This window comes from Etheostoma cragini, chromosome 4 (genome assembly GCF_013103735.1).
Source record: "Etheostoma cragini isolate CJK2018 chromosome 4, CSU_Ecrag_1.0, whole genome shotgun sequence".
Lineage (NCBI taxonomy): Eukaryota > Metazoa > Chordata > Actinopteri > Perciformes > Percidae > Etheostoma > Etheostoma cragini.
The window spans coordinates 1,479,373-1,498,855 of record NC_048410.1 but is presented as its reverse complement, the minus strand read 5'-3'; the positions used below and the strand labels follow the sequence as shown (position 1 = coordinate 1,498,855).

The 19,483-nt window shown below is 39.7% G+C and overlaps 2 protein-coding genes and 1 long non-coding RNA gene across 3 annotated transcripts in view; 2 read left to right on the top strand and 1 right to left on the bottom strand.

Annotated features, from left to right (window-relative positions):
- Positions 1-1,941: 1,941 nt before the first annotated feature.
- The window catches only part of LOC117943343, a 21,917-nt gene continuing 4,375 nt past the window's right edge, over positions 1,942-19,483 (bottom strand). The window contains exon 3 of the long non-coding RNA XR_004656343.1: positions 1,942-1,953. This is a non-coding gene — a long non-coding RNA (uncharacterized LOC117943343). The remainder of the gene's footprint in view (positions 1,954-19,483) is intronic.
- On the top strand, positions 4,324-8,150 carry snrpe (small nuclear ribonucleoprotein polypeptide E). The gene is made up of 5 exons (XM_034869420.1): positions 4,324-4,509; positions 5,100-5,126; positions 5,231-5,293; positions 7,677-7,755; positions 7,929-8,150. Exons 1-5 carry the CDS (start codon positions 4,456-4,458, stop codon positions 7,982-7,984), a joined length of 279 nt encoding a protein of 92 aa, XP_034725311.1. The 5' UTR covers positions 4,324-4,455; the 3' UTR covers positions 7,985-8,150.
- The window catches only part of cdc42 (cell division cycle 42), a 13,429-nt gene continuing 2,736 nt past the window's right edge, over positions 8,791-19,483 (top strand). Inside the window, exons 1-4 of the mRNA XM_034869419.1 lie at positions 8,791-8,903; positions 17,231-17,371; positions 18,761-18,833; positions 19,171-19,280. Of these exons, the coding sequence (XP_034725310.1) occupies positions 17,267-17,371; positions 18,761-18,833; positions 19,171-19,280 (288 nt within the window). The 5' untranslated portion in view covers positions 8,791-8,903; positions 17,231-17,266. The remainder of the gene's footprint in view (positions 8,904-17,230; positions 17,372-18,760; positions 18,834-19,170; positions 19,281-19,483) is intronic.

Below are 19,483 nucleotides of genomic sequence, written 5' to 3'. Positions count from 1 at the left end.
TGTTCATATTTTTCAAATTTCTGATATTTCTAACTTTTGGAAAATGGGTCAAATTTGACCCGAGGACAACAGGAGGGTTATAAATATCCCCATTCCTCTTGACTTAAGGCATAACGTTGCACAGATTTAAATGTAACCTTTCATTCCTATTAAGTGTAGCCTATTCCCCGTGTTTCCTCCAGAGTTTTATTCTATAATAAGTAACAACAATCAAAAACATATGATTTCTTTAGAGAGAGGGTAACATTGGCTCAGACTCGCAGTCTAACTCCAACTGTTATGAATAAAGCACGCTATGAAAATCCTGTCAGTCAGCGAGGCAGGAAACAGACCGCCAGCGGGTTGTCTGGCTGGCTCTACCAGGCCTGCAGGGGTCACGCCTGTCAGGTGGGGGTCGGGCAGGTGAGGCAGATAGTGAAACAAATAACCCCCCCCCCACCCCACCTCCTCTTTCTTCCCCATCCCGTCTGCTTTCCCTTCCCCTCAGAACAATCGCCACCAACAGGAACAGGAAGTGATTCAGAGAGGAGGTTGATCTAACCGGGGCAATTCCTTTGGCCGGGTCAGCCGAGGGAAGAGAGGGTAGGAAAGACAGGCGTAGAAATGGGAAAAGATGGAGGACATCCATGACAAGCAATGGCAGGGCATCCTGTTTGTGTGTGTGTGTGTGTGTGTGTGTGTGTGTGTGTGTGTGTGTGTGTGTGTAAATGTTCCTATTTATAGAAGTCTTACAGTGTTGTCTATGGTGTTTAGTAGTGACTTGCAACATCAATGCAGGAGAGGTAAGACGCCTGAGGCTTATTCAGACTCCTCTCCTTATACAAAATAGACAAAAAAACAACTAAAACATGTTTTTTTCCCTCCACAAGCAAATTAATAAATAACAAAAATTAAAAAGGGGAAATTACTTGAGGTAATTCTTGTGATATCAATCCTGTACTTTTCATCTATATGCCTGGAATATTTATATTTTATCCTTGTAAAATTGTGTCATTATGCCACAGTTCCCACTCTCCTGGAAGGAATCAGAAGATGCACGCAGGACCTCGACTGTGAAGAAGTCCATAGTGGCGGTTTGAGCCCCCCCCCCACTCACACACACACACACACACACACACACACACTCATGTGTGCGTGTTAACACCAGCCTCCTCATTATTATTTGGACTGCAGGGCCTCTGTGGCAGCCAGCTGGAGCGCCAGTGTCTCCCTTCTCGCAGTCTTCCTTGGGAACGCGAGCAGGCATGTGGCATTGGGAGTCAGCGGCCCATTCCTGGTCTCATAGCACAAAGACAAGCATGTGGCACTTGACAGCGATGCCCAATGAACGACGCACGCCACCACAAGCTCCAGCGGCCCTGCCTTTTAAGACGCGGCCGAGGGGTCCCGGCCCTGAAAGGGGACACCTCGGCCTGCGCCACCGAGGCTCCTTGCGTCTTCTCTTTCCCCCCACTTGCAGACTCTTGTCTGTCCTCGGCTGCTAATTTCTGCCACACTTTCTTTTCTGAGCAGGGGCACAAGCCTGCGTTGTGTGTTATTAATACTATTGTTAACTGCACGCTGAAGGCTGGACTCCCCGGTTCAGCTCATCGTGTTACAGGTGTATTCTGCACGACAGAGAAATGGCCAATCCTGTTTTATATGATACCGTCTATAAATATCAGAGGGAATACCTTGGCCAATTATGGGTATATGCAGGCTGATTGTCACAAGGTAGCTGGTAACAGACATGAGGGCTTTCTTCTTGGCATGACACAACACAACAGTGTTTGAACTTAAATTAAAGGAGAGGTTGTTTTTCTGAAAGCTTCATCTAAAAATGCTCTGTGCAAGAGACTGATTGTGATTTCCATTTGTCTTCCCATGGTCCGGAGTAACTGTTGTTAACTTCACAAAACAGTTCAGTTCAGACAGACCAGCGCCTCAGTGACGTTTGGTATGACACAGCACCCTCTGGAGGCCAACATCTGGGGAGGGTTTAGGACATGTTGATTTGATATAGCACATGTAAATCAACTTAATCAATACTTAACTTAATCAAATTTTAATATTTATACAGCCTATAGCATCTGCTAAACAGGAAATTTTGAAAAGGCAAAAGTAAAAATCCTTCATTTTTATCATACTTGTATACTTAGTAATTTATCACATCTCATTTTTAATGGAACTTTTATGAGAGCTATGGGGTTGATTTTATACAAAGTATATATATATAGAGAGCGATAGATAGATAGATACATATAGATATGTAACACCAATTAGTGTCCTTTTTATCACATTTATCAGAGGTTCAAACATCAAATTGTCATTGATTTTGTTTGCAATCAACATCTTCATGTTTCTTTTAGTTTGTTTTTTAACAGATATTTTTTTGGGGCATTTTAGTCTTCATGTTTGAACTGGTCCAGTGTGTGGACCAAAACCATCCTTAGGATTTCTCTTATGTATATAGATAGATATTGTATGGTAAAATCAGGGGTGGCTGTGGCTCAGTGGTACAGCGGCACACACTCATAGCGAAAACTATATATTTGATAGTTTAAAAAAGTATTTTGAGAGACATTTGTTTTCTCAGAAATCATTTTTAAAATTTCAAATTTCTATTTAAACTTTTTTTAGTCTCGGATATTATATTTTTTTGCTATTGGTATAAAAACTTTTTTTCCTAAATATATTTTTCTCTCATAAAATGCTTTTTTCTTCTTTTTTCTCGCCTGCAATGAAAAGAAACAAATCTGGTTCCATAAGTAACGTGTTTTAATTTAGATGTATTACAATGTTTTAAGTATTGTGTAATTGATAACATTTTCAATACTTCAATTTATTATGAAATCTAACTAATGAGGCTTTTTTCTACAGCGTGACTTACAGGTTCATAAAATTCATAAATACAGTGACAACTATTTGGCCACATGAATAGTACAGCAACATGCGTGATGTTAGATTACGTCATTAGGAAACTATAAATGCTATAACAGCCTCCACTCTCCTGGTATTAAGCTTTCTAGTAGATTTTGGAACCTGTGTGGGAACATCATGCACAGGGCGTGTCATACTGGTCCTGGACCAGCAAGGGCCCCGAAAGCCTGAGTTAAGCGTCTTTCTTGTTCTACTCAGAACGGTATGCACATATATTCTGCAGACCCAGAAGTACTGAGTGAACAATGCTGTTCGTTGGTGGCAGCATGGGTGCATGAGAGTGGAGCCACGATGGTGTTCTTTCTTCCCTGAGGGGGCCACCTGGTGGATGAATCCGGCCACGGCTGTCCAAAAACCAGCAAACTACAAATCCCTTCACGCAATCCTAGAGCCAACAAAGTAATACACGGTGTCATAATAACACTGAAATTAAGTTAAAATGACCTGAACAGTTCTTTAATACACTAATGTAAGGATGCAAGGGCCAAGTAGATGCACCCTAAATGAGAGCCTGTGTATAGTGAGAGAACAAGGCAGTGAACTGCATTTTTCATTTTGAGTTTAAGAAATGTTTTGGGTACCTAAAAATCTAAAGTTTCATGATTATAAAGGATTTTGAACATTTTGGAAAGCACATATTTTGCACCTCTACCATCAAAGAACAAGACCTACAACGACCATTGGCTAATAACTTTGAATAAAAGAGATGTTGATGGAGATGTTGACAAAGGTTTGTGTCAAACAGACAGTTTGGCTTTGATGGTGGATTTGGAGCTTTCTTGGTTAGCAATGGCTTTTCCAGACATTTGGGGCAACCAGGAGTAAAAACTGACTGCTCTTTGGTTTTCTAACGTTTATTTCTTAATTTAAAAGTCATTTTAAAACTCCTATAAGCAAGTATATTAAATAAAAATAAAAATAAAAATAAAAATAAAAATAAAAATAAAAATAAAAATAAAAATAAAAATAAAAATAAAAATAAAAATAAAAATAAAAATAAAAATAAAAATAAAAATAAAAATAAAAATAAAAATAAAAATAAAAATAAAAATAAAAATAAAAATAAAAATAAATTGTATTTAACAGCGCCTTTCGGAGCACTCAAGGACGCTTTACAGACAACAAAAAGACGGATACAGGGAACAGAAAAGTGTAAGCAGTTGTAACAAAACAAATAAAAAAAATAAAAAAAAATAAAAAAAATGGAATCTGTGGTTCTTGATCTTATTGTCAGCTTCACAAATTTATCGCATGCGTATGGACCCAAATGTAGCTTCAAATGTTGTTTGTGGAGCAACACGTGGGTGCAGTAATGGCCTCCTACGTGCATGAGGCGCTATTTCGCACTCTGTAAAATCGTCCACTCGTACGCGGAAGCTTATAACACATCCATGCGCGGAATGATCTTTCCTCGACTGTCTACGAAGGAACCCGCCATTAAAGCAAGCTCGCAACGTGAGTCTGTCGTTGCTGTGCACTCTACAAAAAAGTGCAATTTTTTTAACCTATACCTATCGCTGGTATTTTCTTGGAAGAATGGCGTACAGGGGACAAGGTCAGAAGGTGCAGAAGGTTATGGTGCAGCCCATTGTATCCTTTTTATTTCAACAGATGAAAGACACGGTTGAATTGTTTGCTGCTATGAGTTAGCGGCTAGGCTAACCTTTCTCATTAGCTTGCTAGCTAACGTTAGCCATTCGTCTCCCATGCTAAGAACGCGGGGAGAGTTTTAACAGAGCTATACGGCGTGCTAAGTACTCATTACAAGCAGGATGTGTGTCTTTATTTGAAGTACTTTTGCAATTAATATTTGAAGTGCACTCAAAGGACTGGTGTGTAGACATAGCCGCTGTAACGTTAAGTTAACGACACCATAGGATGCTAAACCAGATTCAACAATGCTGTTACTGTACAGTATGCGGCGTCCCTGACACATAATCTACCTGAAGTGCTCCTTGCATTGCTAGAGCAATAGCCCGATGCTAATTAAGGTGTAGTAAATGTTGACTTGTATCTCTTTTACTTGGTTTGTTTACTTTATGCGTGAGAAAAGTCTGAAATGCCATCAGGCAACATTACCAGTAACATTGTGTACAATCACCCTTTATGGTGAAGATATGTATCTTGTGTCGGTGTGTGTTTGCTTTTGAACCTTGAACATCCTTGACCCCATGTATCAGAACCTAATTTTCAGGTATCTACAAAATGTAAGTATTTAGTCAACTTTCCCCACCGTAATATTACATGAATTCGTTTTTTAGTGATGTATGATTTTAAATGAAACTCTAATCTTTGTTCTCCTTCGTGTCAGCGCTCACGGATCCAGGTGTGGTTGTACGAGCAGGTGAACATGCGGATAGAGGGCTGCATTATTGTGAGTTAAATGTGTTTTGTTGCACTGGAATACAAAATGAGTAAGAAGTTTGATTTCACACAAGTTATTTTATTAACATATGTGCATGCACAATGCAGGGTAATCATTGAATAAGATTAAAGAGCACTGTAGAGTTAGTAAGTAAATTATGTAGGCTGAATAGTCTGGAGGAGATCCTGAGACCGTTGCTGCATCTCATAGTCCTTAAATTGACTTGACTTGCCTTCCTTCTGTCTTATCCCCTCGCGTTCTGTCCTCGGGGTACACACAACTCTTAAGACGACACTCATCGAGGAGGACAGATTAACTTCCGGTTGATTCAAGGAACTATCAAACAAGGGCCATGAGATGCAGCCCATGTGTGCACTGAAGTTAAATATTGAGTTTGCATGTGATGGATGGCATGAACCCAGTTATTTAAAGGTGCCGGGAAGCAAAGCTGCTGGACCCTATTGATTGCATGCTTGTAGTCTTCTTCTTAAGAAATCCATGTTCCCATTCATAAAAACTCACCAAACTTTGTGCATAAATCCAGTCCTATGCTGAACTGGATCAGTGTAATATGTGTGCTAATGTTGTCATGATGGTGGCGCTACAACAGCCACTTAAATTCTGAATTTTAAAAAAACTCCTAACTAATCATCCGTACATGCTGCAATGTTGCAACATATGCCAAATATAGCCCCAGTAGACCCAAAAATGATGCTCTGCTGTTACCGTGTAGCAGTTTTGTAGGCCATTACTCTACTTTTTTCAAAAACTGCAGAACTTCTTAAACCTATCTCCTCCCACATGGTTGTTTCAATTGACCCCACATTTGGGCATCTTCAGACTGTCCTCCACAACTTGAGCAATTTTTGATTAATCAAATATTGAGACAAAGGTGTGTTAAAACGTTTTACTCCCTACAATAGTGTAAACAAATCCTGTAATTTCTTCCACACTAAATCTTGGTCGTCCATGGAAAAAAAATTCACAACATTCAAAGATTATGGTAGATTTGGTGTGGAATATTTTGGAATTTAATTTTTAAAACGTCTGACTTTTGCACCATCTACACATTACAGTCAATGCAAAATAAAGCATATTTAAATAGTTGGGCAGTATTGATATTTTAAAAAAATATTACAGGCCTCTCTAAGTACTCAAATTCTTAGTTTTCTAATAAGAAATCATGTTTTCAGCAGCAGCTTTAAATTCTGGATTTTTACTTCTGTTAGTTGTTACGATGCCACTTGTGACATCCCCAGATAGTGGCTCCCTGAGATCAGAGCCTGCCAGGGATGGTTCTGAGTTCAAGCCTGTAGCGTGCAGTGGACATCTGATTCTGATTATCAATCAGTCCAGTTGCAGTTTAGGAAAACCTTGTTATTGAGTCAACCCAGGCTGGCTCAACACACTGGCACAACAGGCTCGTTAAAGATGAACTGCACCCCGCCTGTGAAGTGGACGTGAGCAGCCGGACAGTTTCCAGGAAGTGACACAAACACTGTGGTCTGATTTCCTAAAGTGTTATCAGAACCCATGCATCAGCTGGTACAGTCTCCAGTTTTTATGAAGACAATAGTTCTGAAAATTCTCTCCATGTGGTCTGTTGCTGATGTTAATAAACACACTGTAGATTATCAGTAATCTGAACAGATTTAGTCTCTCCGACTTCTAAAGATGACTGTCAGCTACTCGCGTCAATTCTGCTGAGAGGCCGGCGTTTGCCAGCATGCCCTGGGTCTTATAGTCGATGAAAAGCAAGAGGACTTGTTTTACAAGAGCAGATGTCACTATTATAGTTGTTGGGACTACAAAAACACTTGGTCCAGTTGCGACTGTAGTGTTACAGGGTGGAGGTTCCTTTGTCACAAATGCTCTTTAATTGAGGACAGACGGTGACTGCAGAGATAATCCAAATATCATTTTAGCTTGTCGTTAATTTACTCAGATTTAAAATTAATTGACCGTTAAGTCCTGCCGCGAGCAGCGTTTCTTATTTTAACCAGTGAGAACGATAGTCGGTGCGGTCTAGGGTTGATAGCAGCGTCGGACTGTTTTGTGCGCTGCTCTTTGCCAATGACAAAGCGAGAGCAGAGAAAATATTTCGATAACCGATCTGTGAGTGTGGGACCCGTGTGAATCTTTGGACATCATGGCCTCATATTTATTTTTACATTTTCTCACTAATTTTCACACATAAGCTAAATGCACACACTGTAGGACCGGTGAAATGTGTGTAAATACTTCACAAAGTTATGAGTGTTTGCTGTATCTGTAAACAGTTAGTGAATCCAATAAGAGTGAGCCTCATAGAAAAATACAAGGAATTTTGGATAAGAACATGAAAATGTTGCTGCATTGGCGCTAATTTGTGGCTCACGGTTTCTTCTGATAGGGTTTTGATGAGTACATGAACCTAGTTCTTGATGATGCAGAGGAGGTCCACATGAAGACCAAGAACAGAAAGCCACTAGGTAAGATTAACCTACTTTTTATTGTTTTTGTGGCTTTCTCTCTTAAGCAGTGCTTTGTACACATGCATATCAGCACACTTGACATTGTTTCACTGACTATTACTGGCTTTGTTTCTATTTCCATCCTTGATCTTGCTCTTCTGACCCACCTCCAATTGCCTCCCGCCCCCCAGGGAGGATCATGTTGAAAGGAGACAACATTACCTTGCTGCAGAGCGTGACCACCTAGGACAATGGACACACCTCCAAATCTCACATTTCCTAGAAAAGAAATGTTTCCCTTCTTGTTTTGTTTTTGCGAATGGTGTTAAGTATGTTTGTGTTTATACAACATGAATATTGTAATTGTTTCTTACTACCACATGGATTTGAGAATAAAATTTTCTTTCTTACAACTTTGTCTGCATCTTAAAATATTCCCACTAGTTGTTTTGAAAACCTGTTAACATGGGTATTTGGGTCATTGGGATGGCTACTGAGCCTTCTAGTGGCAGACAACACTATTGCAGTGTACCTGTATGTAGGTCAACTCAGAGCTCCAAATAAAGTAGAACAGGCAAAAATTACTGAGCCTGTGTGCTCACCCTTTACCTTAATGTTATATTTAGTGTTGTGAGGTATTTGTGTTCTCTTTGGTACGGCGTTAAAAGGCTTCCAAGCAGCACAAAAGTGCAATATTTTGTATTGAGCACATTTTAACGCTTCCCTAAATGTGCATTCTCTATGCAGACGCCTTTTTGATGCATTACATTTGTCAAGCTTTAAATAACTGAAGATTTTATTGGATGAATTTATACGAGGACACATTGTAATTGCTCTTACAATGTGGGTGGAACACTAACAACTGTCACATTAATAACTATTTACAGGCTGCCCTATTAAGCTGGCTCTGAGATACATTTCCAGTAGTTAAATGCCATAAATTATGTTTTTTTTTTTTCAATGTTGAAACCGCAGACCAAACTGACCCATTTATGCTGCTTGGTTTTTGGCCCCACTTCAAGATAAGTAGCCTGGTTGTAGTGAGACTGATTAACGTAATTACGTAGTACGTATCTAAGCACGCAACGTGTCCCTGTTCTGTTGACTGGGAAGCCCCTAGCGCGGAGCTGCCAACGCCCGGCGTACAGACACAAACAGAGGATACGGTACGGAAAAATGTCTTTTTGTGTGTTATTTGGCTACAACTGTGGTTCGTTGTGAGGTTGAAAGCTTCCGAGAGCGTATATGTTGTATAGCTGTGGTACATTAGTTGTAATGCTCAAATTAGATATCTCATTCAGTAATAACATCCGCTAATGTTAGCTAGCTAGCTAGCTACCTAGCTCAGGCAGTTAGCTAGCAAGCTAATTGAGGAGGACAGTAACGTTAGCACAGCAAGCTGACAGGCAGGTCTATACCTTTTGGACCGGCTACTAATTAAACCTCTTGGGGCTTTACACACCGTAATTCACATCGGAAGTATTTGCTATGGCAATCAGACTTCCACGTATCGTAATTAAAGCAGTAAATACAATGTTACAATCTAGCGGTTAGCTAGCTGGCTAACGAGCTGAATAAAAAGGCGTAACAAACGCTAGGTTACTTGCTTTATAAATTTCAACAGGGACTCCGATAACACGGTTAGTTATACGGTGCAATGTGTGGATGCTAGGGTAAACATCGTGAGACTGACTGCGTAAAAAGAAAAGGGACAGATGTATAATATTGGTATATTTTCTTGCTCGATTAAACAGCCGACAGGAAATTAGCTAGGCCGCATCGAGGCCGGGGATGTGGCCGAAACACAGCAGCTAAGGCTAGGGCATCCAAGCTTAAGGTAACAGTAACTTGTAGTGGTAGCCATCTCTCAGCTGTGATCTTCGAAGGTTTTTATTATGGTATTTAACTACAATTACACTTGCAAGCTGATGCTAACAGTTTATTACGCCACCCGTGGTCGCATAGTTAGCCTTGTGATTTGTGAGGACATTAGTGACATTAACGTTCAGAAGTTAATCTTTGGATAACTCGGAGCATGCTTGTGATTTAGTCTCTCTTTCTTTGACCGGAAGTCTGCGTGCGTCTGGTTTCAAACGGCCAGATGTCCAATGGTTTTCCTCATCAAGCCTGTGCTTGACTGCATCACTAAAAGTTAGTTTCAGATGAATTTAGAGAGAAGCTTTGACCAATCCTTCAGTGCCTTTCACATGCAGCTTAAAAACAATTGTATTCGGTTTAAGGTAATACCCCACTTTCTCAGTTGCTTATCACTTTACCCGGGTTAAAGTCAGAGTTTTCATAAGCTGGTCAACAGACCAACATGTCTTGCTTTACGGAGTAAATTGCAATTAGGAGTTAATGTTGTGTGGAAACTGACACATCAAACTGAACTCGGGGGGTAAGTATCTCGTGATATCACGTCTCGCGGTGTCACAGATTGCTTCACGGCACTGCACACATTCACGTCCCGCGTATAGGAACCGGCTAACAAGGTAGCGATGGAGGTTTTCACACTATCGTCATGGCTGAGCTGGTCAAACAAAAACTTAGGAAAGCATTGTTGGAAGAACAGAGAAAGAGGAAGCGGTAGATGAACCGAGCAAGGATTCAGACACAAGTAAACATAGGAGCTGTAAAAATATCTATTCTGAAGCTGTAGGTGGAGCTCTTTAGAGAAACCTCTAGGGGGCGCTCTGAAGAGAAAGCTGCGAGAAAACATCAAAGAAATGGCCAAGACTGCATAGGGCACCGTTAATACAACCGTCACTCCCCGATGTGAGCCGAGTGCAGATTTGAGTCGTGCATGCGTCAGTTTGTGACAAGTAGCATACAAGATGCTAACGAGAGACTTCAGTAATGTCAATACAGTAAAAATGGACCTACTTAATGGAGTTGGTTCACTGCTAGCTACAAGCTAGCAATCAAACACAACAAGGCTGTCAGTTGAATGGTGTTTTGAGGTAACGTTAGCAGTCAATCAATCCCAGATGGCTGAAAACTTTTTTTAAATGACTGCTAGCTTAGCTACATGCTAGCGATCAAACACAACAAAGGCTGTCACTTGAATTCAATCACATATAGATAGCTAAGTTTCTGAAATGATTCCCTTCGTTCTTTTTTGTTTTTTATTTTTATTGTTTGTAATGAGAAGTGTATTACTTCATGGATTTCACAAATTTCAGTGTAACATGTTATGTTGTAAACTGTCTAAATGTCTCCACTCAACCAGAGCCGGTCTGACTCAACTCTCATTGGGTATGACACTCAATTTACATCGGGGGGTGACAGCGACTACGACACAGTTCGACTGGTTATGAAACGATCTCTATTTCATACTGATAGGCTGCAGTGCAGCCCATCGAGCGGGTTGACAGTGGTTGTCGCCTGACAACTTGCCATTATTGGGCCGTGTTTGGGCAGTTTGCAGATTTGATTTTGTCTGCGATTTATTTGCCTGATAATCAATTCATTAACAAGGACTCTACTGTGGCTCGGCTACAGCTCTCTGTCTGTCCTCCTGCTTTGGTTCCACCCACCACTGAGTCTGACTAAATGTCCTGCCCACAACGCTATCTGATGATCTGCTACTGGGTAGTATGTTAAAAGTTTTTAATTCATTAAATAATAGCTAAAAGTGTTTGAATAAAGTGTTGGGTTAGAGTTGGTAACATTCCAAAATCTTAATTTTGACTTAAACATTTTTTATTTTCATTGTAAATGAATATCGGTTTCATTAACTACTAATATCAGTGTTGATTTCGGCCTTGGAAATACCAGCGTTGGGCGATCCCTAGTATGGATGTAACAGTGATCGTCATGCAGTGAAACTAACCCTTCTTTCATTGGCCACGTGGTAGAGCAGTCCTCCAGGCGATAGCAGGGTTTTCCCTGGCTGAGCAGTGGATTTAGTCAGTGCATGAGCTACAGCTTTTTCTTGACTTTGTGTGTTGGAAAGTATAAGATGACCCAAATACTCAACCCAGTGAGGGCTCATCTAACCTTAGGTGATCAGAACAACACTTAACAAGACATGAAAATTCGAGAATGTTTATAACACACTGGATATTTATCGGTCTTATAGCAGAGTGACCACAGTTTAGATCACACTGTGAGGTGTAGGAAAGCACATTTCCCCTAGGCTTTTTTTCCAGCTGCGTTACTGAAGTGCATGAGTTTTATTTTGTGCCACATGTTGACACGAGAAGGGCTTCACACAGTTGTAGATTTAATAAAATAAGACTTGTTGCCTATCCTTGCCCCCTCTCCTGTACTCTATCTCTTTCCTCTACACTGCCCTCCCCTCACCTCTCTCTCCATACTTTCCTGTCTTACCTGTGGTCCTGCTAATAGATTGTATGAAGTAAAGTGCTTAATTCTTGAGTAGGGGCCGCATTGTACATTCACCACCACTTGACAACTTTACTCTGAACTGCTCCTCTGCCAACATCTATCTGCTCTTAGTGCATCCACTGACACGCTCTCGCTACACAGTCGCTACGTACACAGTATGCACTGAGCTATTCCCCAAAGAAACTACTCTTACAACAATGGAATAATATGTACAAAGTGGATTGCAAACCCAGCCATGGCCCCACAGTTTTACTGGTAGCATCAAAGCTTGTGCCTGACATGGCCTTTTACAAGTTGTTTTTCCTTATCTACTCTCATTCTCATATGGCAACATGGGCAGCACGTTAGGCCCACAGGACCAGTGGGTTGGTCAGATTATGAAGCAGTATAAAAAAATAAATGTAACGCAGCTTTTGCAATTTGAAAATTGTGTACTGTCGCAACTCAATCCATTTGATTTATCGTTCATCCCTAATTTCTCTGGCAGCAGGCATGTAAACCCTCACTGCTTTTCCACTCACAAACTTTGGCGGTTGCCTTCTATTAAACACACAGTTTAACAAAACTAAAGGCCCCACAACTGATAATCAAACCCTGTGTCTCTGGACTGGGACAACACAGTATTCCCTGCTCTTCACATGAAAATGTAGAGGCGACAGGTTTCCCAGACTACTACAACTACTAGTGAGATTAAAGTCCATTCAGACTGCAAAGTGACATCTACAGCACCCCCCACTTGTCCTACAAAGGTCTAATTATAACCATGGGTAATCACACCAATACGCCATATTTTGCCACAGTAAATATGAGACATAACACCTTAATTTTGTAAAATAAAATAAAAATAAACAACTCTAACATGCATTTAAACCCTGCAATATTACACATAATGTGTCTGATTAGTGACACATGGAGGATGATATTCTTTGGTCTTAGTCTCCCACTCTGCTGTGCAGTGCCTTGTTTTATTGATTGTGTTTAGTGGCATGCTCTAACCTCTTCACATCTGTGTTGTTCCTTCTTAGTTGCACAGTTTCGTCTACAGTCGGGGTAACCTCTCTTGAGTCTGAAAGAAACAGTCCTTTAGTCAAGGTTGCCAGCTGTTGAGTCTCCGTCTGGCTGCCTCCACCGGTGTAATCTATTAGTTGGACATTACCAGTCCAGAAGCCGCTCTACTCTTTTATCACATTTTTTTGTTTAGTATTTTACCACAAGAACTTATTCTACAGGAAAACTTTGTGTTTTTTGACCAGGTGTTTCTTGAAATTTATTTTTGCCTTTTGTTTTAATATGATAACATGTTTTTGTAATTTGGGTGTTAGTAGTCAGCAAGATGAGGACAAAATAACATTATCAACATTGGTATAAGCTGTTTTGACAAAATGTTTCTATAGATAGATTGCTCTTAATGAAAATATACATTATAAAGAGTTGTATTATGGCTTCCTCTCCCATCTCCTGATAGGAAAATATTAGGACAAATAAGGTTACTCTACAGCAACTCATGCTGACAAGATCTTAATTTGAAATTTCAATCAGTGACAAATGTGTCATCAGCCTTTAATTTCAGACTGTTTGGTGGGTGAACTCCACCAAAACATTCAAACCAACAAAATGAAGGCCTGTCTAACCAATCAGCCTGTTTTGCAAAGGGATTGGTGTGTTGATGAAATCAGTACCGTTGGATTTCCTCAGGACATCCACCCGTGTTCTGTTCCCTTGTTAAACCGTGTTCACTCAGTAACTTTGGTCTGCAGGTTAGGGGTCGGGGTAAAATGGGGAAATGGGATTCGGCCTTAATCCCCCTCTAGCCTTAGGCCTCCTCCTTCTCTCAAGGACACCCCCACCCCCCACCCCCACTCAGTGGAGCAGAGATCTGCAGTGGCTTGGCACTGACATACTGTAACTTGTAGGGGAGGAACAGGGAAATACTGTGATCCACATACCACATGTGGCGTGTTGTCTCTAAATGCACCGAGATGCATCGCCTCGTTATGGACCCACATTCAAGGTCAACCCTTATTATGTCACCTATCTTATAGGCCTTTTTAATTTGAAGGCATTTCGACATGTCACAGTTAGGAAAAGTACAAGTGTAGATATTAAAATGACTGTGCTGCAACGATTACTTTCATTATCGAGGCATGAATTTCCCAGTTTTTAGTTTTCAACTTATATTGACAGGAATGCACTACAAAGACAAGATATTTAATTAGATTAAAAGAGTCCAGGGTGCTGAAGAAGTTCAGTCGGGTGTTTTGAAGGTGCTCTTTTGAGTCGGGAATTCAATTAATTTTAGAAAAAAAGGAAGAGCAAGTTTTTTTTTCTATACACAATATTTAATGTTTAAACTGAAACCTAAATGTTTTTTGAAAATAATCATTTGGTATTTGATGCCGATTAATCGATTATCAAAATAGTTGGTGATTAATTTAATAGATGTCAACGAATCAATAAATCATTGCAGCTTCACTTCAGATTATTTGTTTTCTATGTTCAACAGTCCATAATCCAAAAATCGTTTAACCCTCATGTTGTCTTTGGGTAAAAGTGACCCGTTTTCATCAATGTTATTTTTAACTACCAATTGTTATTTCCCCCAAATAACATGATTGATTCCAAACAACGCTCTTTGGCAAGTACAAATCTCTACTTTCATTAATTTCGGGGTGTCTCATTTAATTCCACAGCACTTGAAGAAAAAAAAATTGTAAATGGTTTTGAAATAGTATTGAGTAAAAGTTGACATATTCCAGTCTGTGATTATCCATCAACAACAATTCCTTTAATTTTAGTCTAAATAATTCCTAATGTCTGCTTTTCTAACTCAAACATTAGGTATAATTTCCTATAAATGAGGTTTAATGACCATGGATAACTGTAACTGTAAAACTTAAATTAATAAGTTAGTGTTGTGTAGTGTTAAATGTCAAAAAAGGGAGAAAAATTGAAAAAAAAAAAAAAAGCCTCAAACGTGTTAAAAAAGGGGACAAAATTGATAAAAAGCATCAACAAAAGTGTTTTATTTTCAGTTTTGATGGGAAGACAACACAAGAGTTAACGTTCTATCAAATAAGCCCACGACAGAGAAGATCAGCTGGTTTGAGTGTTTTGGCTTTAGCTGAATGCTACGTAGCTGCTTCAGTTTGAAGGTCCTCATTGTTTGTGCTAACTGTTACACTGTGGTGGCTACTGGGACACATGGATACACCAGAGCCATTGTTAATGTTGTTAGTAACGTAACACCTCTGCTTTTCCTACTATGATAAGGGAAACAAATTTTCAGCGCCGGGAGGGGGGAGGGGGGGGAAGAGAAGGATGAATGTCATAAATTAACAGCACCTGAAAACGGCGTTAACAGTAGTTTTTCTTTTTAGCATCTCACATCCTACTTTCATTCACTGTGAACACCACGGTCAGAAACGTCCCAAATTATGAACAACAATGTTGCTGTCAACGGGCTTATGTGCTAATGTTAGCTAGCTACAGACTGTTACCTTGAAACTATCCAGCAAATAGACGGTACCGAAGGGAGGCTACCTGAAACCGGTGATGTAGCGTCACCGCTAATTTTACACAAAGCTCGTTGTACACACAGTTTACCAACAAAACAAAATGCTGAGTGAACATTACTAGCTGCGTTTTTCATGTTGGTTGTAAGCGATATGCACCCCCACTAACCTGGGAAACGGTTTTAAAACAGGACCGTCTCAGCGTTTGAGGCGTTTCATTGGTTGCTGGTGTGCAACAGAACTGAGTATATTCTAAACTGAGTACTTTCTCTTGTCTGCACCTTGCTTTGCTGATATTCCGGTTTAAAAAATCCTACATTTGTCACTGGTCCAAATAGTCTGGTGCTCAATGGGATGTGAGATTTGAGCCACGATCACTTACAAATTGTAGTAACGGGATATTCTTACTGCCTCATTTACTGAACTGTAAAGTAATAAGAGACGACAAACTGTGTTTGGTCCAATTCTTTGTGGTTGATGAACTTTAAAGTGCTCATTATGCTTTTTATGTTTTGTTCCCTTTTCCTTTATGCATGTTAACCTCTGCTTCTGACTGGCTAGTAGTCCTTACGTAGCTACTGCACATGTGCAACTCCCCAAAAAGATGGAGCAGAAGTGAGATGTCTCACTGAGGAGCTGCAACAATGTGCATTACAACAAATATAGGGTGTTATTTGAAATTAAACAATGTTATTATCAACTTAGATTTAACTGTGTGTGTGTATTACAAATAATAAAGCATTGACAATACGCTCACAACTGTCACCATGTTGAGGACTTTTCCATGACGTTGTATTCTTGTACAACCTCTACATACAATTATGAACCTGTAAAAGACCCTAAATGAGCACTTTAAACACTTTTTCCTGCTGCAGCTTTGACGTTGACAGCCATGGAACCGTCCTTAACACCTTGACAAGTTGTGAGCGTATTGTCAATACTTTATTATTTGTAATATATAAGATGCTGTTAAATATCAGTTAAGGATAATATGAACTGTTATTGCTTGACACCTCGATGGTATTACTAGTATTTCATTGTAATGTAGGGGGAACTCGATACAGCGTAGTATCACAATATTTTCCTTGGCGATACTGTTTTTTGATAAACGGATACCAGCATTGATCTTTTATTTTATGCGTTTGTCTGCTTGAAAATCCCATTTAACAGCAATAAAATTGAAGTGAGATGAACAAACGGATAAAAAGTTTACCTCCAGGGACATAATTTGAAGTTTGAAAAAAATAGACATTGGGGGAAAAAGTTAATAAATCACAATAACATAATATTGTGACAGAAGTATCCTGAAATTTCATATTGTGGGGGCCTTTCTTCAGTGCTTAGCACAGCCCAAGACGATTGTGACTGGTTTAAGAAAATGCCTATAATCCAGAGCACGTCCATCCATCCGCCTCCCCCCCCGTCCCCCCTGTAATCTATGTGGAGTAGCCAGACCCTCCTCCAGCTCGCTTTGAGGAGGGTCTGCCACAGAGAGACTAGCCAGTTAGTGACCCCTGCTCTTTTTTTGCATTTTTTTTTTAACCTTTGCTCATGATGATTTTACAGTGTGTAACGCCAATAAGCAACCCCACCCACTGCTGAAGTTTCCTTTGTTTATTCTTCTGTTCCAGATCTTGAATGAGTAGCGAAGACTGTAAAACACAGCCATGCAGACCATCAAGTGTGTTGTAGTGGGGGACGGAGCGGTGGGTAAAACCTGCCTGCTCATCTCTTACACCACGAACAAGTTTCCTTCTGAATACGTACCTACGGTAAGATCACGGATAACTGTCTTTTACTGATAATATTTAAGATTGGTGGTATTGGAGTTTGAATAACTAGATACTGAATCAGTATTCATCTCAACAGGATGTCAAGTATGTCAGATTTTGGTTTCGATACACGTAATCGCAGCCTATTCATGCTTATTAGCCTAGTTACAGGCTATGTCATTGTACATGTAGACTAGAAGTCTGAATTCAGAAAGCCTGGGCAGTGATTAATGAGCATCAGTCGTTAAGTCGGCACGAGCATCACTGATAATTGAACAATAACAAAAAGCAATAAGAACATCCCAGATCAGTGCATCAAGCTGATAAAGTCAAATAGTAAATCTCAGCAGATCAGAGGTGCAGTAACTACATCAGTGTTTTTTGCACTTCACACTTCAGTTATTACAGTTACTTCTTAGGATGTTGTGTACTCATGTGTGTCCTTCTTTGGACTTGTCCCAAGTTTGTTTTTATGTGGACTTTTATTTCACGTTTGTGTTATGAAGCAAGAGATGTCCGAGGCTGTCCGAGTTGTGTTCTTCCTTTTCTTCAAATGCTCTTCTGGATCATTACAATTCTTCAAATCAGAAAACAAGACATTAATCCTATTTTCTAAGTACCAAACCACGGTTGACCTCTCGCCGTGTGATCAAAACTCCTTTTTTGAATGCAGCTATCGAACACAGTTTCTCGCTGTATTAGCCAGAACGTGATGTATGAAGATCGGCAGTTTAGACGTTAGTTAAAGTCAACGTTTATTGTTAATATTATCACCATATCTGTCGTTTTTTTACATTTACATTGGTATTCAAACTCTACAAATTAACAATCAATTAAAAAAATAAGCGTTTTGTAATGGCGTGTTTACTGGCACACGGGAAAAGTAACTACGTTTACATACTGCATTTTTTAATCATATTGATTTTAAATCAAATGTTGATACTAAAAATTTAATATAGAATTGCAACATTTTCTGTATCGTGCACCCCAATCTGTTAAATTCTAACGTAAGGCTGCTCGATTATGGGGGAAAAATATAATCACGATAATTTTGGTGAACATTGAAATCACGATAATTCGACGCGATTACTCATAGACGTCTTGAATTGAATTATTGAACTTCGAAAACAGTGGAAAAAGTCAGAAATTATCAGTAGAAAAACACAACAGACTTTATTTTTTCTTACAGAACACGAGAAAATAAGACGTTACTTGCAAAACTTAATGAGCTAAATAATTGTTTTTCTTGATTATTCTGCTTTTGTGATGATTGGGAACCAAAATCATCATCTCGATTAATTGCACAGCCCTACTCTAATGGGAATAAAACGTATACATAATTCGCTATTTTATAAACCAGCTAACCATCGGTTTTGTTCTGTGTTGCAGGTGTTTGATAATTATGCTGTAACTGTAATGATTGGAGGCGAGCCCTACACTCTGGGCTTGTTTGATACAGCAGGTACGTCTTTCCTATTCCAACTTACACTTCTGTACCTTGTTTGTTCATCCAGTTTAATGTAACTCTTGCCCATTAAGCCATTGTGAACATATATATACATACATACATACATACATACACCCATTTGTAATATGAAGTGGTGTTATGTTTAATGGAAATCATGGAAAACAGGTTGAGCTTCATTCACTTTCCATCCACATGCCAGGTTTTGTGAGCGTAGGGTGTGAAGACGGCAGCGTTGGTGCCTTGCCTCATTCTGCCAGCAGAGAGCCCGTTTTGTTTAATGTATCGACGCTGGTAACACGACGGTAAACCTGTCTGTATGTGGTTTCTCCAGGTCAGGAAGACTACGACAGGTTACGACCTCTGAGTTATCCCCAGACGGATGTCTTCCTCGTCTGTTTCTCCGTCGTGTCCCCCTCCTCTTTTGAAAACGTCAAAGAAAAGGCAAGTCAATCTCTTTCTTTTTTCTTTCTTTTTTTGCCACTTGTCGTTTTCCCAGTCTGTTGTGAAAGGTTAACTCGGTTGGGAACAACCTACCTGTTACACAGTGATGAAAAGCAGGTGCACGTCTGTCTTTCTGGCGTGAAGTCATGGAACACAATATCAGAGGAAATAACACATATTAGGAAGGTCTTCAAATTAAAAAA